Consider the following 24,565-nt stretch of genomic DNA (forward strand, 5'->3'; position numbering starts at 1 on the left):
TCCCTCTCCCTCTCCCTCTCCCTCCCTCCCTCCCTCCCTCCCTCCCCTGCTCTCTTGCTTGCTTGTGTGTTTTCTTTCAAAGGAAAAAAAGTTGAAGATGCAACTAAGAGCAATTAGGCACAATAGGTAATAGCTTAAGTGAAATATTAGATTAATGGAAGAGATTTTTAAAAATCCATAAGAAATGAAGAGATAAAAAGGATTCAAGAGAAAATGATGAATATTGAAGATGTGGGAAGAAAAGATCCAACATAAATATAATAGGAGTCCCTGAATTTGAAACAAAAACAAAGGGACAGACCAAACACAAACCTGTATTTAAGAAAAGTTACCTGAAATAAACTAATTAAAATTATGTATTGAAAGAGCACACTTTGAGAATATGGATTGAGAACAATAAACCCCAGGACTTTCTAGTAAAATTATTGGACTCAAAAGGAAAGAGGTAGAGGACATTGTGAGCATCTCAATTGGATAAGGAAAAGAAAATGTTTGACAGACTTTTTTCTGGTAATGCTTTCTGCTAAAGGAAACGGAGTAATATATTTAAGATACTTGAGGGAAGAAAATGTGAACCAAGAATTCTAGATGCAGTATAACTGACTTCCAAGTATCATGCACATGGAGAAACTGTCACCGATCATTAAAACACTTGGATGATACTGTTCCCTTGAGCTCTTCCTTTGGAATCTGGTGAAGAATAAGTTTCAGCCAACCAGAGTGACTAGAGATGCATCAACATTAGGATGCAGATGAGCATTAAACATAATTGTTTGTAGAAATAATCATAATTGTGGGTTAACGAGAGATTCCAGCATGTAATGAATCTGTCCTCTGGCAGGGAAGATACACTATGACTAAATGGGGGGGACTGGGGAGAGTTAATGCAAAAAAATTTAAAACCATTGTTAGAAGTCAGCTTAGTGGAGATACTAGTAGTTGTGTCATTTTGAGACTGTTGTGTGTGTAATACAGGATAAAGCAGATGGGTAATTATTGGACAGTTTAGTTGTGTTGTCCTCTGTGTCCTTTTTTTAATGTTTGGTTTTTTTTTTTGAGAGAGAGAAAGCATGAGTGGGGGTGGGGCAGAGAGAGAGAGAGAGACAGACAGACAGACAGAGGATCTGAAGCAGGTTCTGTGCTGACAGCAGAGAACCTGAAACAGGGCTCAAACTCATGAACCATGAGATCATGACGTGAGCCCAAGTCGGATGCTTAACTGACTGAGCCATCCAGGTGCCCCTCCTTTGTGTTCTTGAGAACCAGTAATAATCGTGGAAGAAAGGAGAAACATATAGACAAAACTAAGTAAAAACCATGTAGTTTCACATTTAAATTTGAAACATCAGTATAAATTACTAATGTATTTCATCCTTACTCATGAAAGATCTAGAACATTGACCGCTAAACTGTTATGCATCCTTACTGCCCACAATTTGATTTTGAAAGACCATTTCTTACTAAAACAAACAAATAAACAAACAAAACAGACAGATTAGAGATTCTTAGAGAAATGATTGACTGCAGGTCTAGGGCAAGAAATAGTTGGGTCAGGAGTATCTTGTCATGCACATAGCAAGGAAGCTATCAAAGATTACTGGGGTCATGTCAAAAGGACTCATGAAACAACTTGAAGAAGAGGCTCCTACTGGACAAAGATGGGACACTTTGAGCTTCAATAAGGATAATAATTAAAATGGATTGAAACTCATCAAACAATCTATAAGTTTGCAATGATACCAAAACACTAATGTCACTTTGGAGGGTAATAAGGAACTAATCCTTTATCTCAAAAACTGTTAAATTAAGAGAAAGAATCATACATTACTAACCTTATATAAATCATATTACTGAGTAATATTACATAGTAAGGGGAAACTCTCTTTACAGAAAAATCCCAGGGGCACCTGGGTGGCTCAGTCGGTTAAGCGTCCGACTTCAGCTCAGCTTGTGATCTCATGTTCATGGGTTTGAGCCCCACATCAGGCTCTGTGCTGACAGCTCAGAGCCTGGAGCCTGCTTCGGATTTTGTGTCTCCCTCTCTCTTTGCCCCTCCCCTGCTTGTGCTTTGTCTCTCTCTCTCTCAAAAATAAATAAACATTAAAATATTAAAATAAAAAATGTTTACAATAAAAAAGCATCCCAGTTAATAAATGAAAAAAGAAATGATAGAATTAGGATATCGCTATTTTCATCCCCCAGTGAAGTAATGGATCTAGGCCATGAGCATCAGTGGCTGCTACCGTCATAAAAGGAGAGACAGCCAGACATTATATGCCTGCTGTGAAAGAACAGAACATACAATCTTGCCAAAGAGATGAAACCTGAATCTGATCTAGCCTTTGGATCCAGCTGCCTGTTTCTGGGAAATAGAGGACAGAGGAGAATGCTGAGCTACACCATGAGTGTGCAGTCAGCAAAATCCAGACTGGCAAATTCTACCAGTCAGGCTGCCTGGGTTCATCAACAAATAAAGTGTAAGGAAAGAGAAAAAGGAATGGAAGACTTAAAAGACCTATCAAATTTTTAAAAAATTACAATTAAACTTGAAGAATTAGTTCCAGGGATGTATACATGGGTTCCTATCTATAGAGAAATGTAAGAAAGTGATTACTATGAAAATCAGGATAGTGGTGATGTAAACAAAGGACATGGTGAAATCCAGGAAAAGAGAGACTTTGGAAAATGAAGGCATTGACAAGTTCCCATGTATATGGAAGGATTTAGAGAGCCATAAATGCCCAGGGCAGGACACATACTTAGAAAAGACTTGAGAAGATCCCAAGCTTTCACCTCTGGCTGATCTCTATGATCAGCACAAGTAGGAAATGAAGGCTAAGGTAGAGTTGAAAAATGGCTTAGCTAAGCCTTGAAGGGGTCTTCCAACACAAAGTTAGTCTGCAAAGACTAGGAGAGTTTCTTTTTCTTTTCCCTCCCCCGTCTCTTTTCTTTCTTCTCTTTCCTTCCTTTCCTCTCTTTCTTTCTTTTCTCCCTCCCTTTTTCCCTCTTTTTCCTTCCTTTTTAAAAATTTTTAAATGTTTATTTATTTTTGAGAGAGAGAGAGAGAGAGAGAGAGAGAGAACAAATGAATATGAAAGGGGGAGGAGGAGAGAGCGAGGGAGACACAGAATCTGAAGCAGGCTCCAGGCTCCAAGCTATCAGCACAGAGCCCAACATGGGTCTCAAACCCACGAACCATGGGATGATGACCTGAGCTAAAGTCGGACACTTAACTGACTGAACCACCAGTCACTTCGTTCTTTCCTTTCTTCCTTCTTTCCTTCCTCTCTCTCTCTTTCTGTCTCTCGTTCCTTCTCTCTCTGCCTTTCTCTTTCTTCCTTCCCTCCCCCCTCCCTCCTTCCTCTTCTTTTCTTTTCTTTTCTCCTTTCCTTTCCTTTCCTTTCCTTTCCTTTCCTTTCCTTCTCTTTTTCTCTTTCCTCGCTCTATTTCTTCTGTTTGAGGCATTTAAGAAAATATCTCTTTAAACACTAGCTAAAGGAAGAGACTTCAATGACCTACATGTGACAAAGAATACAGTGTTTTTTAAAGATTTTATTTTTAAGTAATCTCTTCACCCAACATGGGGCTTGAACCCACAACCCTGAGATCAAGAGTTGCATGCCCTATCAATTGAGCCAGCCAGGCACCCCACAGAGAATACAATTTTACAAAAACTTTTTAGAAAAGCCACTAAACAAATGACTGCTATCCACAGAAAGTAACAAATTCAGAGGAGAGGGAAGAATCTGATTTTTAGAGCTACTACACTGTAATATTTAAAATGTGCAGTTTCAGGGGCGCCTGGGTGGCTCACTTGGTTAAGCGTCCAACTTTGGCCAGGTCATAATCTCTTGGTTCGTGAGTTTGAGCCCCACGTGGGACTCTGTGCTGACAGCTGGGAGTCTGGAGCCTGCTTCAGATTTTGTGTCTCCCTCCCTCTCTGCCCCTCCCCCTCTCATGCTCTGCCTCTCTCTCTCCCTCTCAAAAAATGAATAAACATTAAAAAAATTTTTAAAAAGTCTAGTTTAAAAAAAAATTAAGCATGCCAATAAACAAGCAGGTATGGCTTTATTTCTTTACTTATTTTTAAATAATTTATTGTTGAGTTAGCTAACATACAGTGTATACAGTGTAGTCTTGGCTTTGGGAGTAGATTCCTGTGATTCATCATTTATATACAACATCTAGTGCTCATCCGAACAAGTGCCCTCCTCAATGCCCATCACCCATTTTCCCTGCCCCCACCCCCATCAACCCTCAGTTTGTTTTCTGATTTAAGAGTGTCTCATGGTTTGCCTCCCTGTCTGTAACTTATTTTTCTTTCCCTTCCCCTATGGTCTTCTGTTAAGTTTCTCAAATTCCACATATGAGTGAAAACATATGATATTTTTTCTGACTGATTTACTTCACTTGGTATAATACCCTCCAGTTCCATCCATGTTAAGCAGGTATGACTTTTACACAGGAGAAATGAATAGAAACTGTCCCTGAGAAAGCACAGACACTGGAATTACTAGACAAAAAGTTTAGTAAGTTCACTGTGTAAAATATGCCCAGGAAGCTAAAAGAAACCATGGGAAAAGAGCTAAATGTAACCAGGGGAACAATGTTTCAAGAAAGAGAGAATATCAATAAAGAGATAGAAATTATAAGAAGGAACCAAACAAATTCTGGAGTTGAAAAGTACATTAATTGAAAAATTCACTGGAGGGTGCCAGAGCAGATTTGAACAGGCAGAAGAAAAATCACTGAATTTGAAGACAAATCTAACTTAGTCTGAGGAGCAGAAAGAATAAAGAATGAAGATAAATGAACAGAGTCTAATAGACCTGTGGGACACAAACATATCAACATACATAAATTAAGAGTTCCAGAAGAAGAAAGAGAAAGAGAATATTTGAAAAAACAATAGCTAAAAACTTCCCACATTTGATAAAGGATATATACATCCAAGAATCTATAAACTCCAAGGACAAACACAAAGAGTTCCACACTGAGACACATAATTGAGTCTCGAAAGCCAAGCACAAAAAGAATCTTGAAAGCACCAAGAGAGAAGCAACTTTTCACGTACAAGGAATTCTCAATAATATTAACACCTGATTTCTCCCCAGAAACTGTGGAGGACAGAAGGAAGTGACAAGACAGATTTAAAGTACTGAGAGAAAAATACTGTTGACCCAGAATTCAATATGCAGCAAACCTGTCTTTCAAAAAATGAAGGAGAAATCAAAACATTTCTAGATACACAAAAGCTTGTGGAATTTCTTTTACAAGAAATGCTAAAGTTTGCCCTGGTGTGCCTGGGTGACTGAGTCAGTTGAGCATGTGATTTCAGCTAGGGTCATGATCTCATGGTTCATGAGTTTGAGCCCTACATTGGGCTCACTGTTGTCAGCGCGGAGCCTGCTTCAGATCTTCTGTCCCCTCTGCCCCTCTCCCACTCACACTCTTTCTCTCAAAAATAAACATTTAAAAAAAGGTATTAAAAAAGAAGTGCTAAAGATAGTTCTTTAGGTGGAAATGAAACTAGACAGTAACTTGAATCCACTGATAGAAGTAACTACATAGGTAAATATAAAGGCCAATATTATTGTATTTTTGGTTTGTAACTAAATATATGTATGTATGTGTGTATGTGTATGCTTTGAAATACAAATGCATAAAACAGTTATAGTTAATGGGTGCACAGTGTATAAAAATGTATTTTGTGGGGTTCCTGGGTGGCTCAGTCATTTAAGCATACAACTTCAGCTCATGGTCATGATCTCATGGCTCGTGAGTTCGAGCCCTGCATCGGGTTCTGTGATGACAGCTCAGAGCCTGGAGCCTGCTTCAGATTCTGTGTCTCCCTCCCTCCCTCTCTGCTCCTCCCCCACTCACACACTCTCTCTCTCTCTCTCTCTCAAAAATAATAAACAAAAAAAAATTAAAAATGTATTTTGTGACAACAAAAACATGGGGGAGGGATGGGGCTGTAAGGAAACAGAATTGTTATGTACTATTGAAGCTAAAGTTGTATTAACTAAAAATAGATTGTTACAAGTTTAAGAGCTTAATTTAATCATGAGAGTGACCACCAGAAAATAACTTAATAAATGTACATAAGAAGAAATAAGAGAGGAATCAAAATGGTACACTATAAAAAAAAATCAAGCACAAAAGAAAGCAGTAGTGGAGGAATTAAGGAACAAAAAAGGTATGACATATAGAAAACAAATAGAATGGCCGAGGTATTTCTTCTTTGTCAGTAATTACTTTAAATGCAGAGGAGTTGAGCTTTCCAATTAGGACAGAATGGGTTTTTAAAATCCAAATATATGCTATCTCCAAAAGATTAACTTGAGATTCAAAGATACAAATAGGTTGAAAGTAGGGGCGTCTGAGTGGCTCAGTTGGTTAAGCACCTGACTTCTTGTGGCTCATGAGTTTGAGCCCCACATTGGACTCTGTGCTGACAGCTCAGAGCCTGGAGCCTGCTTCAGATTCTGTGTCTCCCTCTCTCTCTCTGCCCCCTCCCCTGCTCATGCTTTATCTCTCTGAAAAATAAATGTTAAAAAAAAAAAAAAAAGACAACCCAAATAAGTTGAAAGTAGAAGGATGAAGAAAGATAATCCATGCAGGTATAAATGAAAAGAGATCTGAGTTGGCTGTACTGATATCAGATAAAATAGACATTAAGGCAAAACTGTTACAAGAAACAACATATTTGACAAAAGGGTCAATTCATCAAGAAAATACAATAATTTTGCTTAACTGCATACAGAGCATTCTCCAGGATAGACCATATGTTAGACCACAAAACAAGCTGCAATAAATTTAACAATACTGAAATTGTACAAAGTATCTTTTCTGACAACAATGCAATGAAACTGGAAATCAATAACAGCAAGAAAACTGGAAAAAATTCAAACATATGGAACACTCTTAAATGACCAGTAGGTCAAAGAAGAAATCACAAGGGAGATTAGAAAGTACTTTAAGGTGAATGAAAATGAACACACAACATAACATGTAAGAAATATAATCAATAATATTGTAATAAGTTTGTGTGGTGACATATAGTAACTACACTTACCATGGTGAGCATTTCACAATGTATATACATGTCAAATCACTGTTGTACACCTGGAACTAATATTGTATGTCAATTATACTTCAATTTTAAAAAGCATGATAAAACTTACAGGATGCAGCAAAAGCTGTGCTCAGAGGGAAATACATTCCTGTAGATGCCTGCATTAGGAAAGAAAAAGATCTTGTATTAATAATCTAGCTTTAGACGTTAAGGAACTAGAAAAAGAGCAAACCAAACTTAAAGGTAGCAGAAGGAAGGAAATTAAAAAGATTAGAACGAGATAAAATCGAGAATAAAGAAAATCAACAAAACCAAAATTTCATTTTTTGAAAAGATCGACAAAATTGATGACTTTAGCTAGATTGACTAAGGAAAATAAGACTCTAATTACTAATAATAGAAATGAAAGTTGGGACATTACTACTGACCTCATAGAGATAAAAAGGGTTATAGGAGAATACTATAAACAATTGTACACCAACAAATTAGACAACCTAGATGAAACTAACAAATTCCTAGAAACATACGACAAAACTCAAAAGAAATAGGAAACTATTTTTTTAGTTTTATATATAAAGAGGTTGAATCACTAATCAAAATCTCCCAACAAAGAAATGCCCAGGGCCAGATGACTTCACTGTTAATTTTCTGCTGCATTTAAAGAAGAATGGGGGCATCTAGGTGGCTCAGTCAATTGAGTGTCCAACTCTTGATTTTGGCTTGGGTCATGATCTCAGAATCATGGGATTAAGGCCCATGTTAGGGAGCCTGCTTGGGATTCTCTCTTCCACTGCCCCTCTCCTGCTCGCTCGCTCTCAAAATAAATAAATAAAAATAAAGGGAAATGAACACCAATCCTTCTCAAACTCTTCCAAAAATTAGAAGAGGATGGAACACTTTTGAATTCATTACATCAAGCCAGGATTACCTTGATACCAAAGCCAGACAAAAGTATCACAAGAAAAGAAGACTACAGACAAATATTCCTTATGAATGCAGATACAAAAATCCTCATGGAGATACTAACAAACTGAATTACGCATCATGTTTAAAATTTTTTTATGTTTTTATTTTTGAGAGAGAACAGTAGCAGGGAAGGGGCAGAGAGAGAGAGAGGGAGACACAGAAGCTGAAGCAGATTCCAGGCTCCAAACTGTTTGCCCAGAGCCCTATGCGGGGCTTCATCTCATGGATGGTGAGATCATGGCCTCAGCCAAAGTTGGGTGCCCAACTGACTGAGCCACTCAGGTGCCCCTAAGCAGCATACTGAAAAAGGTTATACACTATGATTCATTCCTAGATTTATCCTAGGAATCCCTTCAACATACGAAAGTCAATCAATGTCATACACCAGTAGAATGAAGGAAAAAATTCATGTTTGCATCAGTTCTTGCTGAAAAATCATTTGCAAAATCCAATACCCTTTCATGATAAAACACACACACACACACACACACACACACACACACACACACACACAACTTAACAAACTATAAATAGAAGGGAAATTCCTTAAGTTGATAATGGGTATTTATGAAAAAATCCACAGTTAACATCATAGTCGGTGGTGAAAGACTGGAAATCTTTCTAATCTAAGATCAGGATCAGGGGACTGCTTTCACCATTAAAAAAATTATGCTGGAAGTTCTAGCCAGAGGAATTAAGCAAGAAAAAGAAAAAAAATGAATTGGGAAGGAAAAATTGAGATTATCTTTTTTTGCATGTGACTTGATCTTATGTATAGAGAATCCTAAAGAATACACACACACACACACACACACACACACACACACACACACACAACTATTAGGACTATTAAATTCAGCACAGTTGCAGGGCACAAGATAAACAACGAACATTAGATGTATTTTTTATACTAACAGTGAACAATCTGTAAAGGAAATTAAGAAAATTCCATTTACAAAAGCATCCAAGGGGCGAAGGGTCACCTTGGGTGGCTCAGTCCGTTGAGCATCTGACTCTTGATTTCAGCTTAGGTTATGATCCCATGGTCATGGGATTGAGCCCTGCATTGGGCTCCATGCTGAGTGTGGAGTCTGCTTAGGATTCTTTCTCTCTCTCTCCCTCCCCTGCTTACATCTTCTTTCTCTCTCTAAAATAATAATTTAAAAACATCCAAAATAATAAAATACCTAGGATTAGATTTCACCAAGGAGATGAGAGATGTGTGTCCTGAAAATTATAGAACATTGTTGAAAGAAATAAGACCTACATAAATGGAAAGACATCCCATATTCATGGATTAGAAGACTTGTTAAGACTTGTTACAAAGACTTTCCAGAATGATCTACAAATTCAATGCAATCCCTATCAAAATTTTAATTGCCTTAAAAAAAAAGAAAAGTAGATTCTCAAATTCATATGGATGTGCAAAGTGCCCTGAGTAGGCAAAACAGTATTGGAAATGAAGAACAGAGTTGGAGGACTTACACTTTTGACTTTAAAACTTACTACAGAGATATCGTAGTCAAAACTGTGATACAGGCATAAGGATACATGTAGACCTATGGAATACAATTGAGATCCTAGAGATAAAACCAAATAATGTGGCTAATTGATTTTCAACAAGAGTACCAAGACCATTCATTTACGGCAAAAATAATTTCTTCATCAAATGATTCTGGGACAACTTTATATCCACATGCAATGAGTAAAGTTGGACCCCTACCTCACACCACATTCAAAAATTAACTCAAAATGGATCAACATCATAAATCTAAAAGCTAGAATTCTTAGAAGAAAACACAGGGGAAAATGGTCATGACCTTGAATTTGGCAGTGGATTCTTAGGTATGACACCAAAAACATGGGCAATAAAAGGGAAAAGTAGATAAATTAGACTTCACCAAAATTAAAAACATTTGTGAGTCTAAGGGCACTATCAAGACAGTGAAAAAGTGAAAAGACAGCCCACAGAAAGGGAAAAATAATTGCACATCATATAGCTGTTAAAAGATTAACGTGTAGACTATATAAAGAACTCCCACAACTCAACAGCAATAACAACAAAATAACCCAATTTAAAAATGCACAAAGGGGGGCACCTGGGTGGCTCAGTCAGTTGAGTGTCTGACTTGAGCTCAGGTCATGGTCTCATGGTTGGTGGGTTTGAGCCCTGCTTTGGGCTCTGTGCTGACTGCTCAGAGCCTGGAGCCTGCTTCGGATTCTGTGTCTTCCTCTCTCTCTGCCCCTCCCCTGCTCATGCTCTGTCTCTCTCTCTCTCTTAAAAATGAATAACCATTAAAAAAAAATGTACAAAGGACTTGAATAGACATTTCTCCGAAGAAGATATGCCAATGACCAATAAACACATTAAAAGATGTTCGAAGTCAATAGTCATTAGAATGGAAAATGCAAATCAAAACAACTTCACGCCCACTGGATAGCTATTATAAAAACAAAAACTCCAAAATTGGAAATAACAAGTGTTGGTGATGTGGATGTGAAGAAATTAGAACACTTGTGCATTGCTGGTGGGAATGTAAAATCATGTAGCCACTTTAGAAAACAGTTTCTCAAAAAGTTAAACATAGAATTGCCATATGATCCAGCAATACCACCAGGTGTGTACTCAAAATAATTGAAAACAGGGACTCAAGCAGATACTTGTACGCCAGTGCTCATAGCAGCATTGTTCACAGTAGCCAAAAGGTGGAATCAAGTCATGTGTCCATTGGCCAATGAATGGATAAAGAAAGTGTGGTGTATATGTAAAATGGAATATTATGCAGCCTTAAAAAGGAATGAAATTGTGATACATGCTACAATGTGGATAAACCTTGAACACATTATGCTAAGTGAAATAAACCATATATAAAAGAGCAAATTACATGGTTTGTACCTAGAATAAGCAAATGCATACAGACAGAAAGTAGAATGGAGTTTTCTAGGGCATAGGGGAGAGGGGATGTAAAGTTACTGCTTAATGGTTACAGAGCTTCTGCTTGGGAGAATGAAATAGTTCTGGAAATGGATAGTGTTGATGGTTGAACAATACTGTGAATGTACTTAATTCCAATGAATTGATTGTACACCTAAAAGTGGTTAAATATGATAATTTTCATGTTTTATACATATTTTACTATAATCAAAAACAAAGGTTATAAATATAACTCACACCCCCACTGAATATTATACTGTAAAATAATGAATTTTATGGTACATGAAATATTTCTCCATTTTAAAAATTAATGAGCTTACTTGTTGGAAAAAAGCAACAAAATAAAATCAAAAAGAAGGAATAAGGAGAAGAAAAAGGAAGGAAAGTAGAAAAGAAATAGTAAAGAGCAAAAATTAATGAAATGGAAAATGAACATTCAATAAAAGGTATCAACAAAGCCAAAAGTTAGATCTCAGAAAACAATTACAAAATAACTTTATTCAGGAGACAATTGAAGATAAATAGAAGCCCTGAATTATGTTAGAGTTTTAAAAGGAAAATTATAGGTGACATAGTATCAGAAATCTAATAATTGTGTGCCAAAAATTAAAAACCTAGCTGAAATTACTTTCTAGAAAAAAATTATAAAACTTCCAGTAAAAAAGGAAAAACCTGAAATAGTCTTTATATATCCTTATATGTTTTCAGTGCTATAAAGCACTGAATTCATAGTTAAAACTTTCTGTCCCCAAAACCTACAAACTCACCTGGACTAGATGGTTTTATATTCATGGAGGAGACAATTCCAAACACAGAAAATTCCTGTTTTGATTAGATAAATGAGTACATCTGCCCTGCCCACAGACAATTCATTTTGTGAATTTCATTTCTGCAGGATACTTAGTGCCCAAACTAGACAAGGACAGTATGAGAAAGACAAATAACATCCGATTACATGAACATGGACACAAAAATCCCAAACAGAACATTGAGAAACTGAATCAAAATGTATGAAAAAGATTGTATATCGTTGTCAAGTTGGTTTTTTTTTTTTTTAGGAAGGCAAGTATTAGAAGAATTTACACGTTTTATTAACCAGCTTAAAATATTAAAGGAGAAAAAAAGACACCATGAGATCATTTTGAGAGATGCAGAAAAAAAATTTGATAATGAATATCCTTTAGGATAAAAATTTAGCAAACTAGGGATAGAAAGGAATTATTAAATTTTTTTTTACATTTATTTATTTTTGAGAGAGAGAGAGACAGAGTGTGAGTGGGGTGGTGGGGTGGTGGTGGTGCAGAGACAGAGGGAGACACAGAATCCAAAGCAGGCTCCAGGCTCTGAGCTGTCAGCACAGAGCCTGGTGTGGGGCTTGAACCCACAAACCATGAAATCATGACCTGAGTCAAAGTCAGACACTCAACTGACTGAGCCATCCAGGTGTCCCGTGAAAGGACTTATTTTTAAACTGATTATGTAAAACTTACATCAAAATGCACACTCAGTGATGAAACTTTAGCAGTATTCTCTTTCAAGGTGTTAAAAATGTGTCATTTCTGCATAGAAACCCCAAAATAATCTGAAAAAAATTGTTTTGTGAAAAAATTGTTGATAAAGTTAATACTACTTAATAAAGTTAATAATTTTGTTTATTTGAGAGATAGAGTGCATGTGCCCACTTGAGCAGGCAAGGTGCAGGGTCAGAGAATCTTAAGCCGGGTCCAGGCTCAGTGCAAACCCTGATGTGGGGCTTGATCCCACGACCCTGGGATCACAACCTAAGCCAAAATCAAGAGTCAGGACACTCAACTGACTAAGCCACCCAGGTGCTCCAAAGTTAATTATAAAGTCTAACAAGTTTGTTGGATATATGACCAATAAATACAATCAAATACATTGAATGTATCAGCTATAAAATAGCACTTCTAATAAGAAAATGTGAAAAATACTAGAGGCAAATCTAATAAAAGACTTTTGTGATCTTTAAGGCGAAAACAATTCAAATATATAAAGGTAGTTAAAGAAGACAAAGAGGGACGCCTGGGTGGCTCAGTTGGTTGAGCGTCTGATTTCAGCTCAGGTCATGATCTCACAGTTCATGAGTTCGGGCCACATCGGGCTCTGTGCTGACAGCTCAGAGCCTGGAGCCTGCTTCTGATTCTGTGTTCCCCTCTCTCTCTGCCCCTCCCCCACTCATGCTCTGTCTCTCTGCTTCTCAAAAATAAAGAAAACTAATAAAAAAAATTAAAAAAAAAAAGACAGAAATGGAAGGATCTATTAGACCATGGATAGAAAGGCTCAATTTCTTAGAGATGCATTCTCCCCAGAGAAATCCAGAAGGCAGGGTTTTTTTACGGGTTGCCAAAAGCTGATGCTAAAATTTAAAGAAAAGAATGCAAGACAAAAAGCAAATGAACAAGATGGTTTTGACAGTTAAAAGGAGAGAGAAGGCCTGACTTACCAGGTAACAGGACTTTCTGGAGAGCTTTAGTAATGAATGCAGGGTAATGAAGCAGGAGCAGAGACCAGCACAGCAGGGTAGAGTGCTTGGAACCAGACTCTGGCCCGTGTGAAGACGTACCTGTGGCACCAGGGAAGATTCTGCAGGAAACAGTCCTAGGACCATTGGTTGTACATGTGGAGAAAGCATATAACTGGATCTCTACCTCACAGCACACACAACTGGCTTAAAGACCCAACACAAGGGGTGCCTGGGTGGCTCAGTTGGTTAAGTGTCCGACTTTGGCTCAGGTCACCATCTCAGCTTAGACCCTGGAGCCTGCTTCAGATTCTACTTCTCCCTCTCACTTTGCCCCTCCCCCACTCATGCTTTGTGTCTCTCACAAAAATGAATAAATGTCAAAAAAAATTTTTTTAATAAAAAAAGACCCAGGAAAAGTGATACTTTAAAATGTTTAGAAGAGAGTATACTTACAGGATCTCAGGAGGGAAAGTTTTCACAAAATGCAAAATATATAAATCATGAAAAAACAGCTTTGATTAATTTGATTCCATTAAGATTTTAAACTTGTGTTCATCAAAGGATCATTGAAAAGGTGAAAACATACGTCAGCGTAGGAGAAGATATTTGTGACACATAGTACAGATTCAGAATACGTGAAAATTTGATTGTCTTGCAAGCCAGTAAGAAAAAGAACAATCCAGCAGAGAATTTGGCACAAGATAAGAAATAGGCAGCTTACAATTTAAACATATAAAAAGATGTCCAACTTCACTAATGATTAGAGAAATGACAAGCAGAATAAAAAAATCAGATACCACTGCATATTCATCAGACTGACAGAAATGAAGAAGTTCAACAGTACGAAGTGTTGGTGAACACGTGAAGCGATAGGAACATTGCTGATATTAAGGTATATCGGTACAGTAGCTTCAGAAAACACTTCTCTATTCGACGAAGTGGAAGATGCTGACGTCCGGCACTAATTCTACTCGTAGATATTAGTAGATATCGTAGATATTAGTGGGAGAAGCTTTACACATGGGTATGATAAAACATACAAGTTTTACTCTACCTTTTTGTACCAGTATGCTGCTTGCAATAGTAAAAATTACCACCAAGCCAAATATCACCCAGTGGGTTCTTGGATAAATAAATTACAGTATTTTCCTAAGTGGTATTGCTACATAGTAGTAAAACTGTAAACTAGGTTTACGAACGCAACAGAGACGAATCTCATAGATATTAAATGAAAAAAAAAAAAAAAAGAAAAACAAATTGCCAAAGAATACTTCAGTGGCTGTGCTATTTGTGTAATATATGAAAAAATGCAGAAGGATGCCATGTACTTTTAGGGATATATATGTGGTAAGAGTATAAAATACAGGAGTTCCGGATTTATGGTCGGATTACCTTCATGGAAGGGAAGTGGACTGGGTCATTGAGGGCTGGACAGGAGACTGCCTGCATGGTAATAATGTTTTATTTCTTAAGCTGGGTGGTAATATATGGTTGTTCATTCTGTTATTTTTTTTTACATCATCTTGTGTATCTTAAATATTACATAGTAGTTAAGAAATAAAAATGTATGTAAATGGTTGCCAAGTAGGGGCCACAAACATAAGTATACAGGACAAATAAAACACCAGCTGCCTTATTGTTACCCAAATGGATAGTTGTGGCTTGAATTACCCTTTCCAGTGGCAGCATCTGACAGATATTTAAAAGGTGATAAATCTTAAAAACCTTCCTTTTTTTTTTTTAACGTTTATTTAATTTTGAGAGAGAGAGAAGAGAGAGAAAGAGGCAGAGAGAGAGACACACACAGAATCTGAAGCAGGCTCCAGGCTCTGAGCTGTCAGCACAGAGCCCGGCGTGGGGCTGGAACCCACGAACTGTGAGATCATGACCTGAGCCGAAGTCAGATGCTCAACTGACTGAGCCATCCAGGCGCCCCTCAAAAACCTTTCTATTTCCCTCCAGAAACTCTAGTCCACTTCAGTTCACCCGAAACTCATCTCAGGAAAGGCATCCCCGCTGACCCAGTTGCTCTGTCTGCAACACTAGAGTCTTCTCTGCCTTCTGCCTTCCTGTGCACCCCGGGCTCCAGCAGTGACTCCTGAGATGGCAGCGTACATAATACTTCCTCCTTGTGCCTCTTCTCTTCGACGCCACACCATCCCCCGATCCAGTCCAGTCTAACCTCACCTCTTGCTGGCTGACTGTGGGAAGTAATTCTCCTGCTGTCACCTCCTCCCAAAGTCGCCTTCCAGTCCTTATTCTTGCCAGCTCCCCACCGGTCTCTTTTCCATCTAGATCTCATAAAAATGTAAATCAGTTCATATCACTCCCTTGCTCAAAATCCTCCAAGGTGGAGGTTAAAATCAAGGCCCTTACCAGGCCTACAAGGCCCTCCCTACATGGCCTGCCTCCCCTTTCTGTTCTAGCCATGCTGACTCTGCTGTTCTTTGAACAAACCCTTTCTCGGCGTAAGACCCCTGTACTTAACATCTGGGAACTTTGTCCCAGTTTTTATGATGGCTCCATTTCAAGGCCTCCAGTCACCACCACCTTTTCTAACACAGCTGCCATGACTGTGTCAGCTCCCTGACATGACCAGTCCCTCTCTCCCCTTTGGCTCTTTCCTTTTCTCCTATTTGTTCCTTTCTGATGTTACACTGTCTATGTATTTGTTTGAGCGTTCATTTCTGTCTCCCCTACCAGATCATAAGCTTCATGGGGCCTGGACATTTTCTGCCTTGTTCATTGTTGCATTTTCCCATGCCAAAACAGTGCTTGCTTGCCTCATGGGAGATGCTTAGTCAACAAAGCTGCTTCAGTGAATCAGTGCACCGATGATAAGGAAAAAGTTATTTGACTCAAAGTTTTTTTTTTTTTTTTTTTTTTTTCCCCTGGTAAAATCAAAGCCACTGGCGTTATAGATGCATGAGAAGACTTTGAATAAGATTATTTCATAAAGTATATAAGTGAGGAAAAAAGCTTAGTGTTCTTCAGAAATAGTTCACTTAACTGATTTTGGGATGTGTGATTAATTGATACCTATTAGTAGATATTTGAGTATTTCATCTCTGTTCCTAAAAATTTGGATATTCAGGTTGGCTAGAAAACTTGGGATCTTCTCTTTGGGAAAGCTTACGTTCAGGTCACCTGACATGTCGAGTTGCTAATACCAGGGCCTAGATGGTCATTCTGTCTGCCAGTCAGTCCATCATTCTTAAGCACCCTGGGTCCGAACTAGCCCCAGGCTTAGGGCTGCAGGGAGGGAAGACTCAGAAAGAGGAGAATCAGGCACACTGTGTGTGCACTGTGCGCCTGGGCCTCTGCTTGGGTTTCTCTGTCACATGGGTGACTTAGGAGTACCCTCCCTCCGACAATGCACCCACTTGATTGAGTACCTCAGGCAGGGAGAGGGTGGAACTCCGGGGCTCTGTGGCTCGGCCTGACTCTCCAACCCTTGGCATCCCTGCAGGTCTCGGAGCTCATCTTTGTGTCCATCTATAGCTCTGAGTTCTGCATGAAGCTCTACGTGGACCCCATCAACTACTGGAAGGATGGCTACAACCTGCTGGATATAATCATTATCATCATTATCTTCATTCCTTACAGTCTCCGCAAATTCAAGGGCAAGCACTACCCCTACCTCAACATTGCTGACGGCATTCAATCCCTGCGCATCCTCAAGCTTATCACCTATAGCCGTGGTATCCGGGTGAGTGACCTGGGGGGCACCTCGGCCTGGGAGTGTAGACAGCAGGGCCTATCGGCCCACCAGCCCCAGACAAAATAATAATTCTACTACCATTATCCAGTTACTGAATCCTACCGTGTGGCAGGTAGATCTTTACCAATATTGTCTCATTTAATCTTAGAACAATTGAGGAAAAGTATTATTAGTTCCATTTTGCAGATGAAGAAATTGAGGCCAATAGTCACTCTGCAGTTAGATGTCACAGATGAGATTTGAAAGGTGTGTCTGACTCCAGTGGCCACTTGAACTTATCCTCTCTCCCATGCTACAAAGGGACTGACTTCTTTTTTTTTTTAAGTTTTTTTTTTTTTTTTTAATGTTTATTTTTGTGAGACAGAGACAGAGAACAACTGGGAGAGGGGCAGAAAGAGGTGGAGGCACAGAATCAGAAGCAGGCTCCAGGCTCTGAGCTGTCAGCACAGAACCCAACATGGGGCTTGAACTCAGGAACTGTGAGATCATGACCTGATCCCCCAGGACTGACTTCTTATGGCACAGGCTACATTTGAACTACATTCCCAGGAGTCCCCAGCTTTTTGGTGGCTCTGGCCACTCACTGCTTTCCCCGTACAATGAAAAATCTGCTGCCTCTTTTTTTAAAAAAAATGTTTATTTATTTTTGAGACAGAGAGAGAGAGAGAGAGAGAAAGAGAGAGAGAGAGAGAGAATGAACGGGGGAGGATCAGAGAGAGAGGGAGACACAGAATCTGAAACAGGCTCAGAGCTGTCAGCACAGAGCCCGAGGTGGGGCTCGAACTCACAGACCGAGAGATCATGACCTGAGCCGAAGTCAGATGCTTAACCAACTGAGCCACCCAGGCGCCCCAAATCTGCTGCCTCTTGAAGAGAATAATCTTACAACTTTGTTCTGGAAGCTGTAGGTGCACCACGTGCAGCTCTTTGGCTCAGAAGGCTCCAGAAAGCCGAACCAAACTGCCCTTAAGTTCGCCCTGGCTCTGTGCCCCGTATCCATGCTTCTCCAGGAGGGGGCTGCTTTGGACCCATTTGAGCGGCTAGGGTGTGTGTTGGCCTGTTCTGCTGAGACATTGCCCCCAGCCCCAGCCTGCGTGTCTGTCTAGGACCTGGGCTCTACACTCAGCAGCCCCAGGCCTGGGGGAGAAAATGAGGAGAATGTTGAAAAGATAGCCCTGCCACAGATCCACCCCCCCATTCATTCCATGCTCTCATGTAGTCACGTGCCTGTGTGCCCCTCCCAGACAGCATAGGCCAGTCCTCCTCTCCTTCCCTTCATGGGAGGCTCCTGGAAAGAGGTATGTGTACTTCTAGTCCCCACTGCCTTACCTGTCATTTGTGCTCTGGCTTCTTCCCTCCAAAGGAACTAGCCTCTCTGAGGTTGCCAACAACTTCCTTGTCACCAAGTCTACTGGCCAGTTCCACTGGCCTCCCTGTCACCGCCTTCTCTTGGTTTTCCTCCAGCCTCTTGAGCATGACTTGACTGCTCGGATGTGTGCTTTCTTCGCCCGGCCCGCAGGTGCTGTTTTCTCAGGACTGTGTCCTGGGTGCTCTTCAGCTCCCACTCTGCATACCCTCTTTGGTGATCTTTTCCACATTTCAGGGGTCTGCACCCTCCCACGCCACCCCCTGACTTTCAGACCCACGGCCTCCTGGACATCTCACGTGCTCCTCAGACTCAAACTTGTCTAAACTGGAAATCATCACTCTGCCCCACCCTCATCCCCAAAGCCTGGCTCCTCCTCCTGCATTGGGTCTTTTTGTGAAGGGTGCGCCCCACCCCCATTCAACTGCCAGGTTGTAAGTTTGAGTGTCAGCATTAATGCCTCTGTCTCAAAGTCCTCTTACATGGCCTCCTACATAGTTAGTGACCTGTCCACATCTTTTCACTCCTACAGCCATCATCTTTTCTCCATCACCACCCATCTTCATCAGGACTCCTGCCCTGGCTTCCCACACTACCAAGAGAGGAGATGCCCCTGCAGCTGGGGAGAATCTTTAAAGGGTACATCAAATCACAGTCACCTTCCTTTCAAACTGGAGAGTGGCTCCCCTTGTTTGTAGGCTAGAGATAAAGCCTATAATGTGTCCTAGAAGCGGGAGAGGGGAGTGTCAGAGGTGCTGGGTATTGGAGTCCGTGTCAGTTAGGGACGGTAGTAAGGCACATGGACAGGAAAGAAGACTGGAGGTCCTTGGGCGGTGGATGCTGGTTGATGGGCACCTCAGAGTGATGGAACCATCAGAAAGACAGTTGGAAGTATAGTCTAGTTTGTGCAGGTGTTGGGTACCAAGGGAGCAAGGGCCTAATAATGGTGCCAAGGTCCCTGGGACTGAGGGAGTCGAGGGACAAAGAGGTCTGGGAGATGGTTGATATTCCATAGGGATCCTGAAGTCTCTGAGGATGACAGCAGGATGGTGTGGAGCCTGGAGGCAGAGATTCCAAGACATGAGGGTGAGTAGTTAGCTAGAAGGCTGGACTTTTCTAGAAGCAGGGGCTTTGCCCATGATGACAGGGTCTCTCAGGGCAAGACGGGGGATGGTCTCCTGAATCAGGCTGGTGAGGAATAGTCAGCCTTCCTCAAGAGGGTTGCTGAGGAGTAATGTCCTGTGGAGGAGAGGATTTTCAGGTGAGGTCACAAGAGAGGTCGCCATGGACTGGAGGTGGCAGAAACCTGTGGGAGGCATGTGATGAAGGAGGTGATGGCTGTGGGCTGAGGGAAAGGAAGCCTAAGGCTGCATGGGGAGGAGGGAAGCAGATAGAACAGGGGTCTGGGGGAGGGACAGTGACACAGACTGGCACCTTGTGAAGCTGAGGGAATGAGCTATTTGCTGAATGTCACGGTAGCCTGGTCAGAGGCTAAGGCCTGAAGATGCCTGAGGTTTAGGGACTGGCAGAGACAGCCCATATTTCCAGGGCAGGGATCCAGTGAAGAGAGGAGAGCCCTCCCAGCTGACCAAGGTCTGTCCCAGGACCCAGCCTGAATTGCTTGGTGACTACAGGCCTTTGCTCAGCCTTTGGTTCTTGTAGACGTGAACAGAGACCCATGGACATGTAGATGGAATATTCGCAGGGACATGTGGCTCATATTTGACCTCAGGGGTTTCTGTCATTAAGCCAAACCTTGTGTCCCAAAGTTGTTTCCTGGGGACCACCAAGCCATTTGCCTGTGGCTTGCCAAGGCCTATGGGATATCGTTAGACCCCAGATCCCTAGGGGCACAGAAGTGACTCTAGATTACACAGCCTCTGTACACGGGCCAGGTGGAGCTGGAGGTGCCAAAGGGAGGGACCTGCACCTCTGTGATAATTTATATTCATTGAAGTCCAAACGAGGCTCTAACAGAGCCATAGCCTCAGAGCCCAAAGCTAGCACTCAGGCCCATCTTGGCTCCTATCCCCTGATTAATTAAAATGACACTCTCATCCACCACATGGCAGTAAACCTGTACCATGGGGAAATAGTTCCTTGTTGTTTTGCACACAGAGAGGTTCTGTTAGCTGGGCACCCGAGGGCCACATTGCCCCGTTTATCTGTGTTTTAGCCCAAGGAACAACCTGGGAGACGCTGGGGCTTCTCCTTGAAGCTCATCACTTTCCACACATCAGAGCAGTTGCACAGAAGTGCTCTCTCAAGAGTGGCTGGTCCTGGGTCCCTGCCATGCCTCAAGTTCTTCTCTGTACCCTGAACGCCCCAGGGCCAGGAGGACGGCTGTGGTTCGACCCAGGGCCCGGGAGAGCTGAGCTAGGAACCAGGAATTGCTTCTCCAAAGAATTTGAGAATTCAAAACCAGGCACCTGTGGGGGTCAGGTTGTAGCTTTGAAAGCTCAAGTCTTCCTTGGGAAGGAGCTTCTAGCCTGTGGGGTTCTTTCTGGGCAGCATCTGCTGGGATTGGATTTCTCTACCCCTGGACTGCAGACCAAGTGGGACCGCCTGGGTTGTGCTTGAAGAACATCGTCAAGGCCAGCTGTCAGGATTCCCACATGTCAGGGCTTCTGGAGAGCATGGCCTCTTCTCCACTGCCGTTCTCGAGGCTGCTCGGCTTTGGCCTCAGGTAGCACTGGGCCTCGGGCTGGCCTGGGAGTGGACACCCCCCTGGAGCCCATCCTCCACCCCTTCCGTGGTGTTTCCATTCTCCCACTGTCGGCTGCCCCTTCCCTGGCCACCTGGGAGGCCTCTTCTGCACACCGCGTCGTCCCGTTGCAGCATTTGTCATGAGGGCTTGACCCCTTCGCTCATGGTAGTTCTTGGGAAGGAAGTTCTGTCTCTGTATCGCAGGGAGGGAGCCAGTTCTTTGCATCTCACCTCTTTGGGAATTAATCCCCAAACACTGACTTTCTTCCCGCAAGGAGAGGCAGCATTCCCCTCTGCAGCCAGCTGTCAAAGCAGTCCATGTGCAGGGCAGTGTTGGGGCACTCAGCTTGCCTTTCTGCTTCCCCAGTTATCCCGAAGTGCCAACGCTTCCCTGTCCTGTGGCCCAGCTCTATCCGGCACCTCCGTTCCTAGTGTTGAGCCAGTAAACGGCTTCTTGACTTGGGAAAGGGGGCTTTTGTGGTTGAAGTTGGTGGCACAAGGCACAGGGCTCGGGACTTGGTCCTAGGTCTGCTGCTGTATCGGAGCGTGATGCCGGCCAAGGCTTTTTGCTTTTTTGAGACCGTGCTTCCTCATCTTGAAATGTGATGAATGATAACACCCACCTGCATTAAAACAGTGTCTGTTGCAGCATGTAGGTAGGTGAACATGTCTTGAACTCCTACTCCTACTCCTCCTCCTACTACTACTACAAGACTCCAGGGTGTGGAGAATAAACGGTAAGGAGCCATACACTGTGCTCCCTGGAGAGGTCAACATAGTGGGAGGTCAGACAAATGCCCACTTCCTAGGGCAAGACTGAGGTCACAAGCCAGAGACCTGCCTGGGCAACAGTACTCGGGGCGAATGGGAAGCCACGTTCCTCTTAGCCTTCATCATTCCCTCTCCTAGGGTAGCTCCCCAACTCCTTCTGGGCTTGGAAGAGCGTTCAGGCCGGCCCTCAGCTGAGAAGCAGGGGCGGGACCCATTGGGATGACCACAGAGGCAGGTGGGGTTCGAGGGAAGTGGTTGGTGGTGCCGTTGCAGACACCCAGGCCCGAGGCAGCGCACACAGTCTGCCCCTGGGTGACTGAGGGTGGAGGCCAGGCATTGTTGAACCACTATTGGATTGGTCCAGCTCTCAGTCTGGGCACAGTTCCTGTTCGTTCATTCGCTCGTTCGTTCACTCATTCATTCCCCCAACCCTTTATGGAGCATCTCCTATGTGCCAGGCCTGGCACTGGATACTGGGGACAGCTGTGGTCGGGCACCCTGGGCCTGTCCTCTGAGCTGCTCCCAGCCTGGCAGCCTGGCTTAGCCCCAGTGCCTCTGCCTTGCAGACACTCATCACCGCCGTGGGGCAGACAGCCTACACCGTGGCCTCCGTGATCATCCTACTCTTCGTCCTCATGTTCATCTTCGCCATCTTGGGCTTCTGCCTGTTTGGAGTTCCAGACAGGGGTGACCCGAATAACTGGGGGAACCTGGCTGTGGCTTTCTTTACCCTCTTCAGCTTGGCCACGGTACCGTGTTTGGGAACAGCGGTGGGGGTGGGGGCCTTGAGAAGGGAGTGGGTGTGGGTGTGTGGACAGGCTGGGCCTTCCATGGGGTCCTCCTCATGATCAGGTACTTAGCTGGGCTGGGTAAGCTGAAGGCTGGCCTTCCGGGACTAAGCAGAGGCCAGGGCCCTGGCCAGGGGTCCACTGCTCTCTCTAATCATGTGACTCCCTAAAGCATTCCCATTTGTCCCACAGGGTTATAAAACTTTCAAAGAGTTCTCAAAAGAGAACTCACTTGGATTAAGTTTACTTTAGAAATGATGCCCATGTCACATAGGCTTTCTGGGACTAGGTTGTCACAAATCCGATCAGAATCGGCCTGCAAAGCCCAAGTCTAGAAGTGTAGACTCTGGGGTCTTTCCAAAGGAGGGCCTTGCCGAGAGCCAGTGGCTGTTTTGGAAGGATGGGGTGCCTTGCGACCCCTTGGCCAGTACTGTCTATGCCTAGTGGTGCCTTGCACTTGAGTCCCTGGCCACCATATATGGGCTGGAGTGGATGGGGGCTGGTGGGGAGAGGCTGATGTGAAGGCAGAGCCAGCTGCATTCTCAGTGGGGCTGGGGCTCCCCTAGGGTGGGTGAGAAGGAGGCCTGTCTCATTGGGCCTTGGCACTTGGCATGCCCTGCCTTGCCTGAGCAGGTCGATGGCTGGACAGACCTACAGGAACAGTTGGATAATCGGAACTTGGCTCTCAGCCGGGCATTCACCATCATCTTCATCTTGCTTGCCTCCTTCGTCTTCCTCAGCATGTTCGTGGGTGTGATGATCATCCACACTGAGGTGAGGCTGCACCTGTAAGGACTGGGGGTTGGCTCAGCTGCACCTGTAATGATTGTGGGCTCAGCTGTGGCAGGTGGAGCTGCAGGCTAAGTCTCCAGGGCCAGGGAGGAGGCGACCAGTTGGGCCCCCTCTTCTCCCTGAGCCAGTGCATTTCCCTGCCCTGGGATGGCAGTCAGCAGGACAGAGGCTCGGAGAGTCACTGCAGCCACAGATGGCTGCTTGAGCGGCGGGCTTGGCCCTGCATGGGGTATCCTCCTGCTGAGGGACTTTAGCGGCAGTGTAAGACTAGGGAAGAAGAAAAACGGGGTGGGTATGCAGTGAGAGCTTGTATCTTACCTCCATCTTCCCCCTCTCCAGGACTCCATTAAAAAGTTTGAACGGGAGCTGATGGCGGAGAGACATGTGACACTCATGGAGGAGAAGCAGGTGATTGTGAAGAGGCAGCAGGAAGAGGTCAGCAGGCTGATGCAGACACAGGTAGGTGATCTCCCCAGGCGGGTGGATAAAGAACTGGTCTATGGACAGTCAGGGCTGAAGCAAAGGTCACAAAGGGCCCTGGGGCCAGCTCACGTCAGACATCTCTGGTCTAAGGTAAGGCAGGTGCCTATACCCTGTATTTTCCAGAGTCAGGCTTTATTCTATTTTTGTATTTCTCTGGATCTCTTAGAGAGTTGAGTACTATAGTTATAGTTCCTCCCTTCTTCCTGGGCACAACTCCACTTCCAGGCCCTCTGCCTGGAGTGCTTTTGTTATTGAGGCCCCCTGGATGCCAGGCAGGCACCTGTGCACCCAGTGGATGAGGCCGTGGAGGTCCTGACAGGTGCTGCTCAACTCTAGTTTCCCTCCCTCCATCCCTCCCTTCCTTCCTTCCCTCTTCCCTCCCTCCCTCCCTCCCTCCCTCCCTCCCTTCCTTCCTTCCTTCCTTCCTTTTTTAATTTAGTTTTTTTTGGTTTATTTATTTTGAGAGAGAGTGTG

At 43.0% G+C, this 24,565-nt stretch overlaps 1 protein-coding gene across 2 annotated transcripts in view; it reads left to right on the forward strand.

Moving 5' to 3' along the window:
* Positions 1-24,565, forward strand: part of CATSPER3 (cation channel sperm associated 3) — a 36,172-nt gene that overhangs the window by 9,616 nt on the left and 1,991 nt on the right. For both annotated transcript variants that reach the window (XM_049649204.1, XM_049649203.1), the window contains 4 exons: positions 16,934-17,173; positions 22,595-22,777; positions 23,450-23,590; positions 23,948-24,067. In XM_049649204.1, coding sequence (XP_049505161.1) covers positions 16,934-17,173; positions 22,595-22,777; positions 23,450-23,590; positions 23,948-24,067 — 684 coding nt within the window. The remainder of the gene's footprint in view (positions 1-16,933; positions 17,174-22,594; positions 22,778-23,449; positions 23,591-23,947; positions 24,068-24,565) is intronic.

This window comes from Panthera uncia, assembly GCF_023721935.1.
Source record: "Panthera uncia isolate 11264 chromosome A1 unlocalized genomic scaffold, Puncia_PCG_1.0 HiC_scaffold_17, whole genome shotgun sequence".
Lineage (NCBI taxonomy): Eukaryota > Metazoa > Chordata > Mammalia > Carnivora > Felidae > Panthera > Panthera uncia.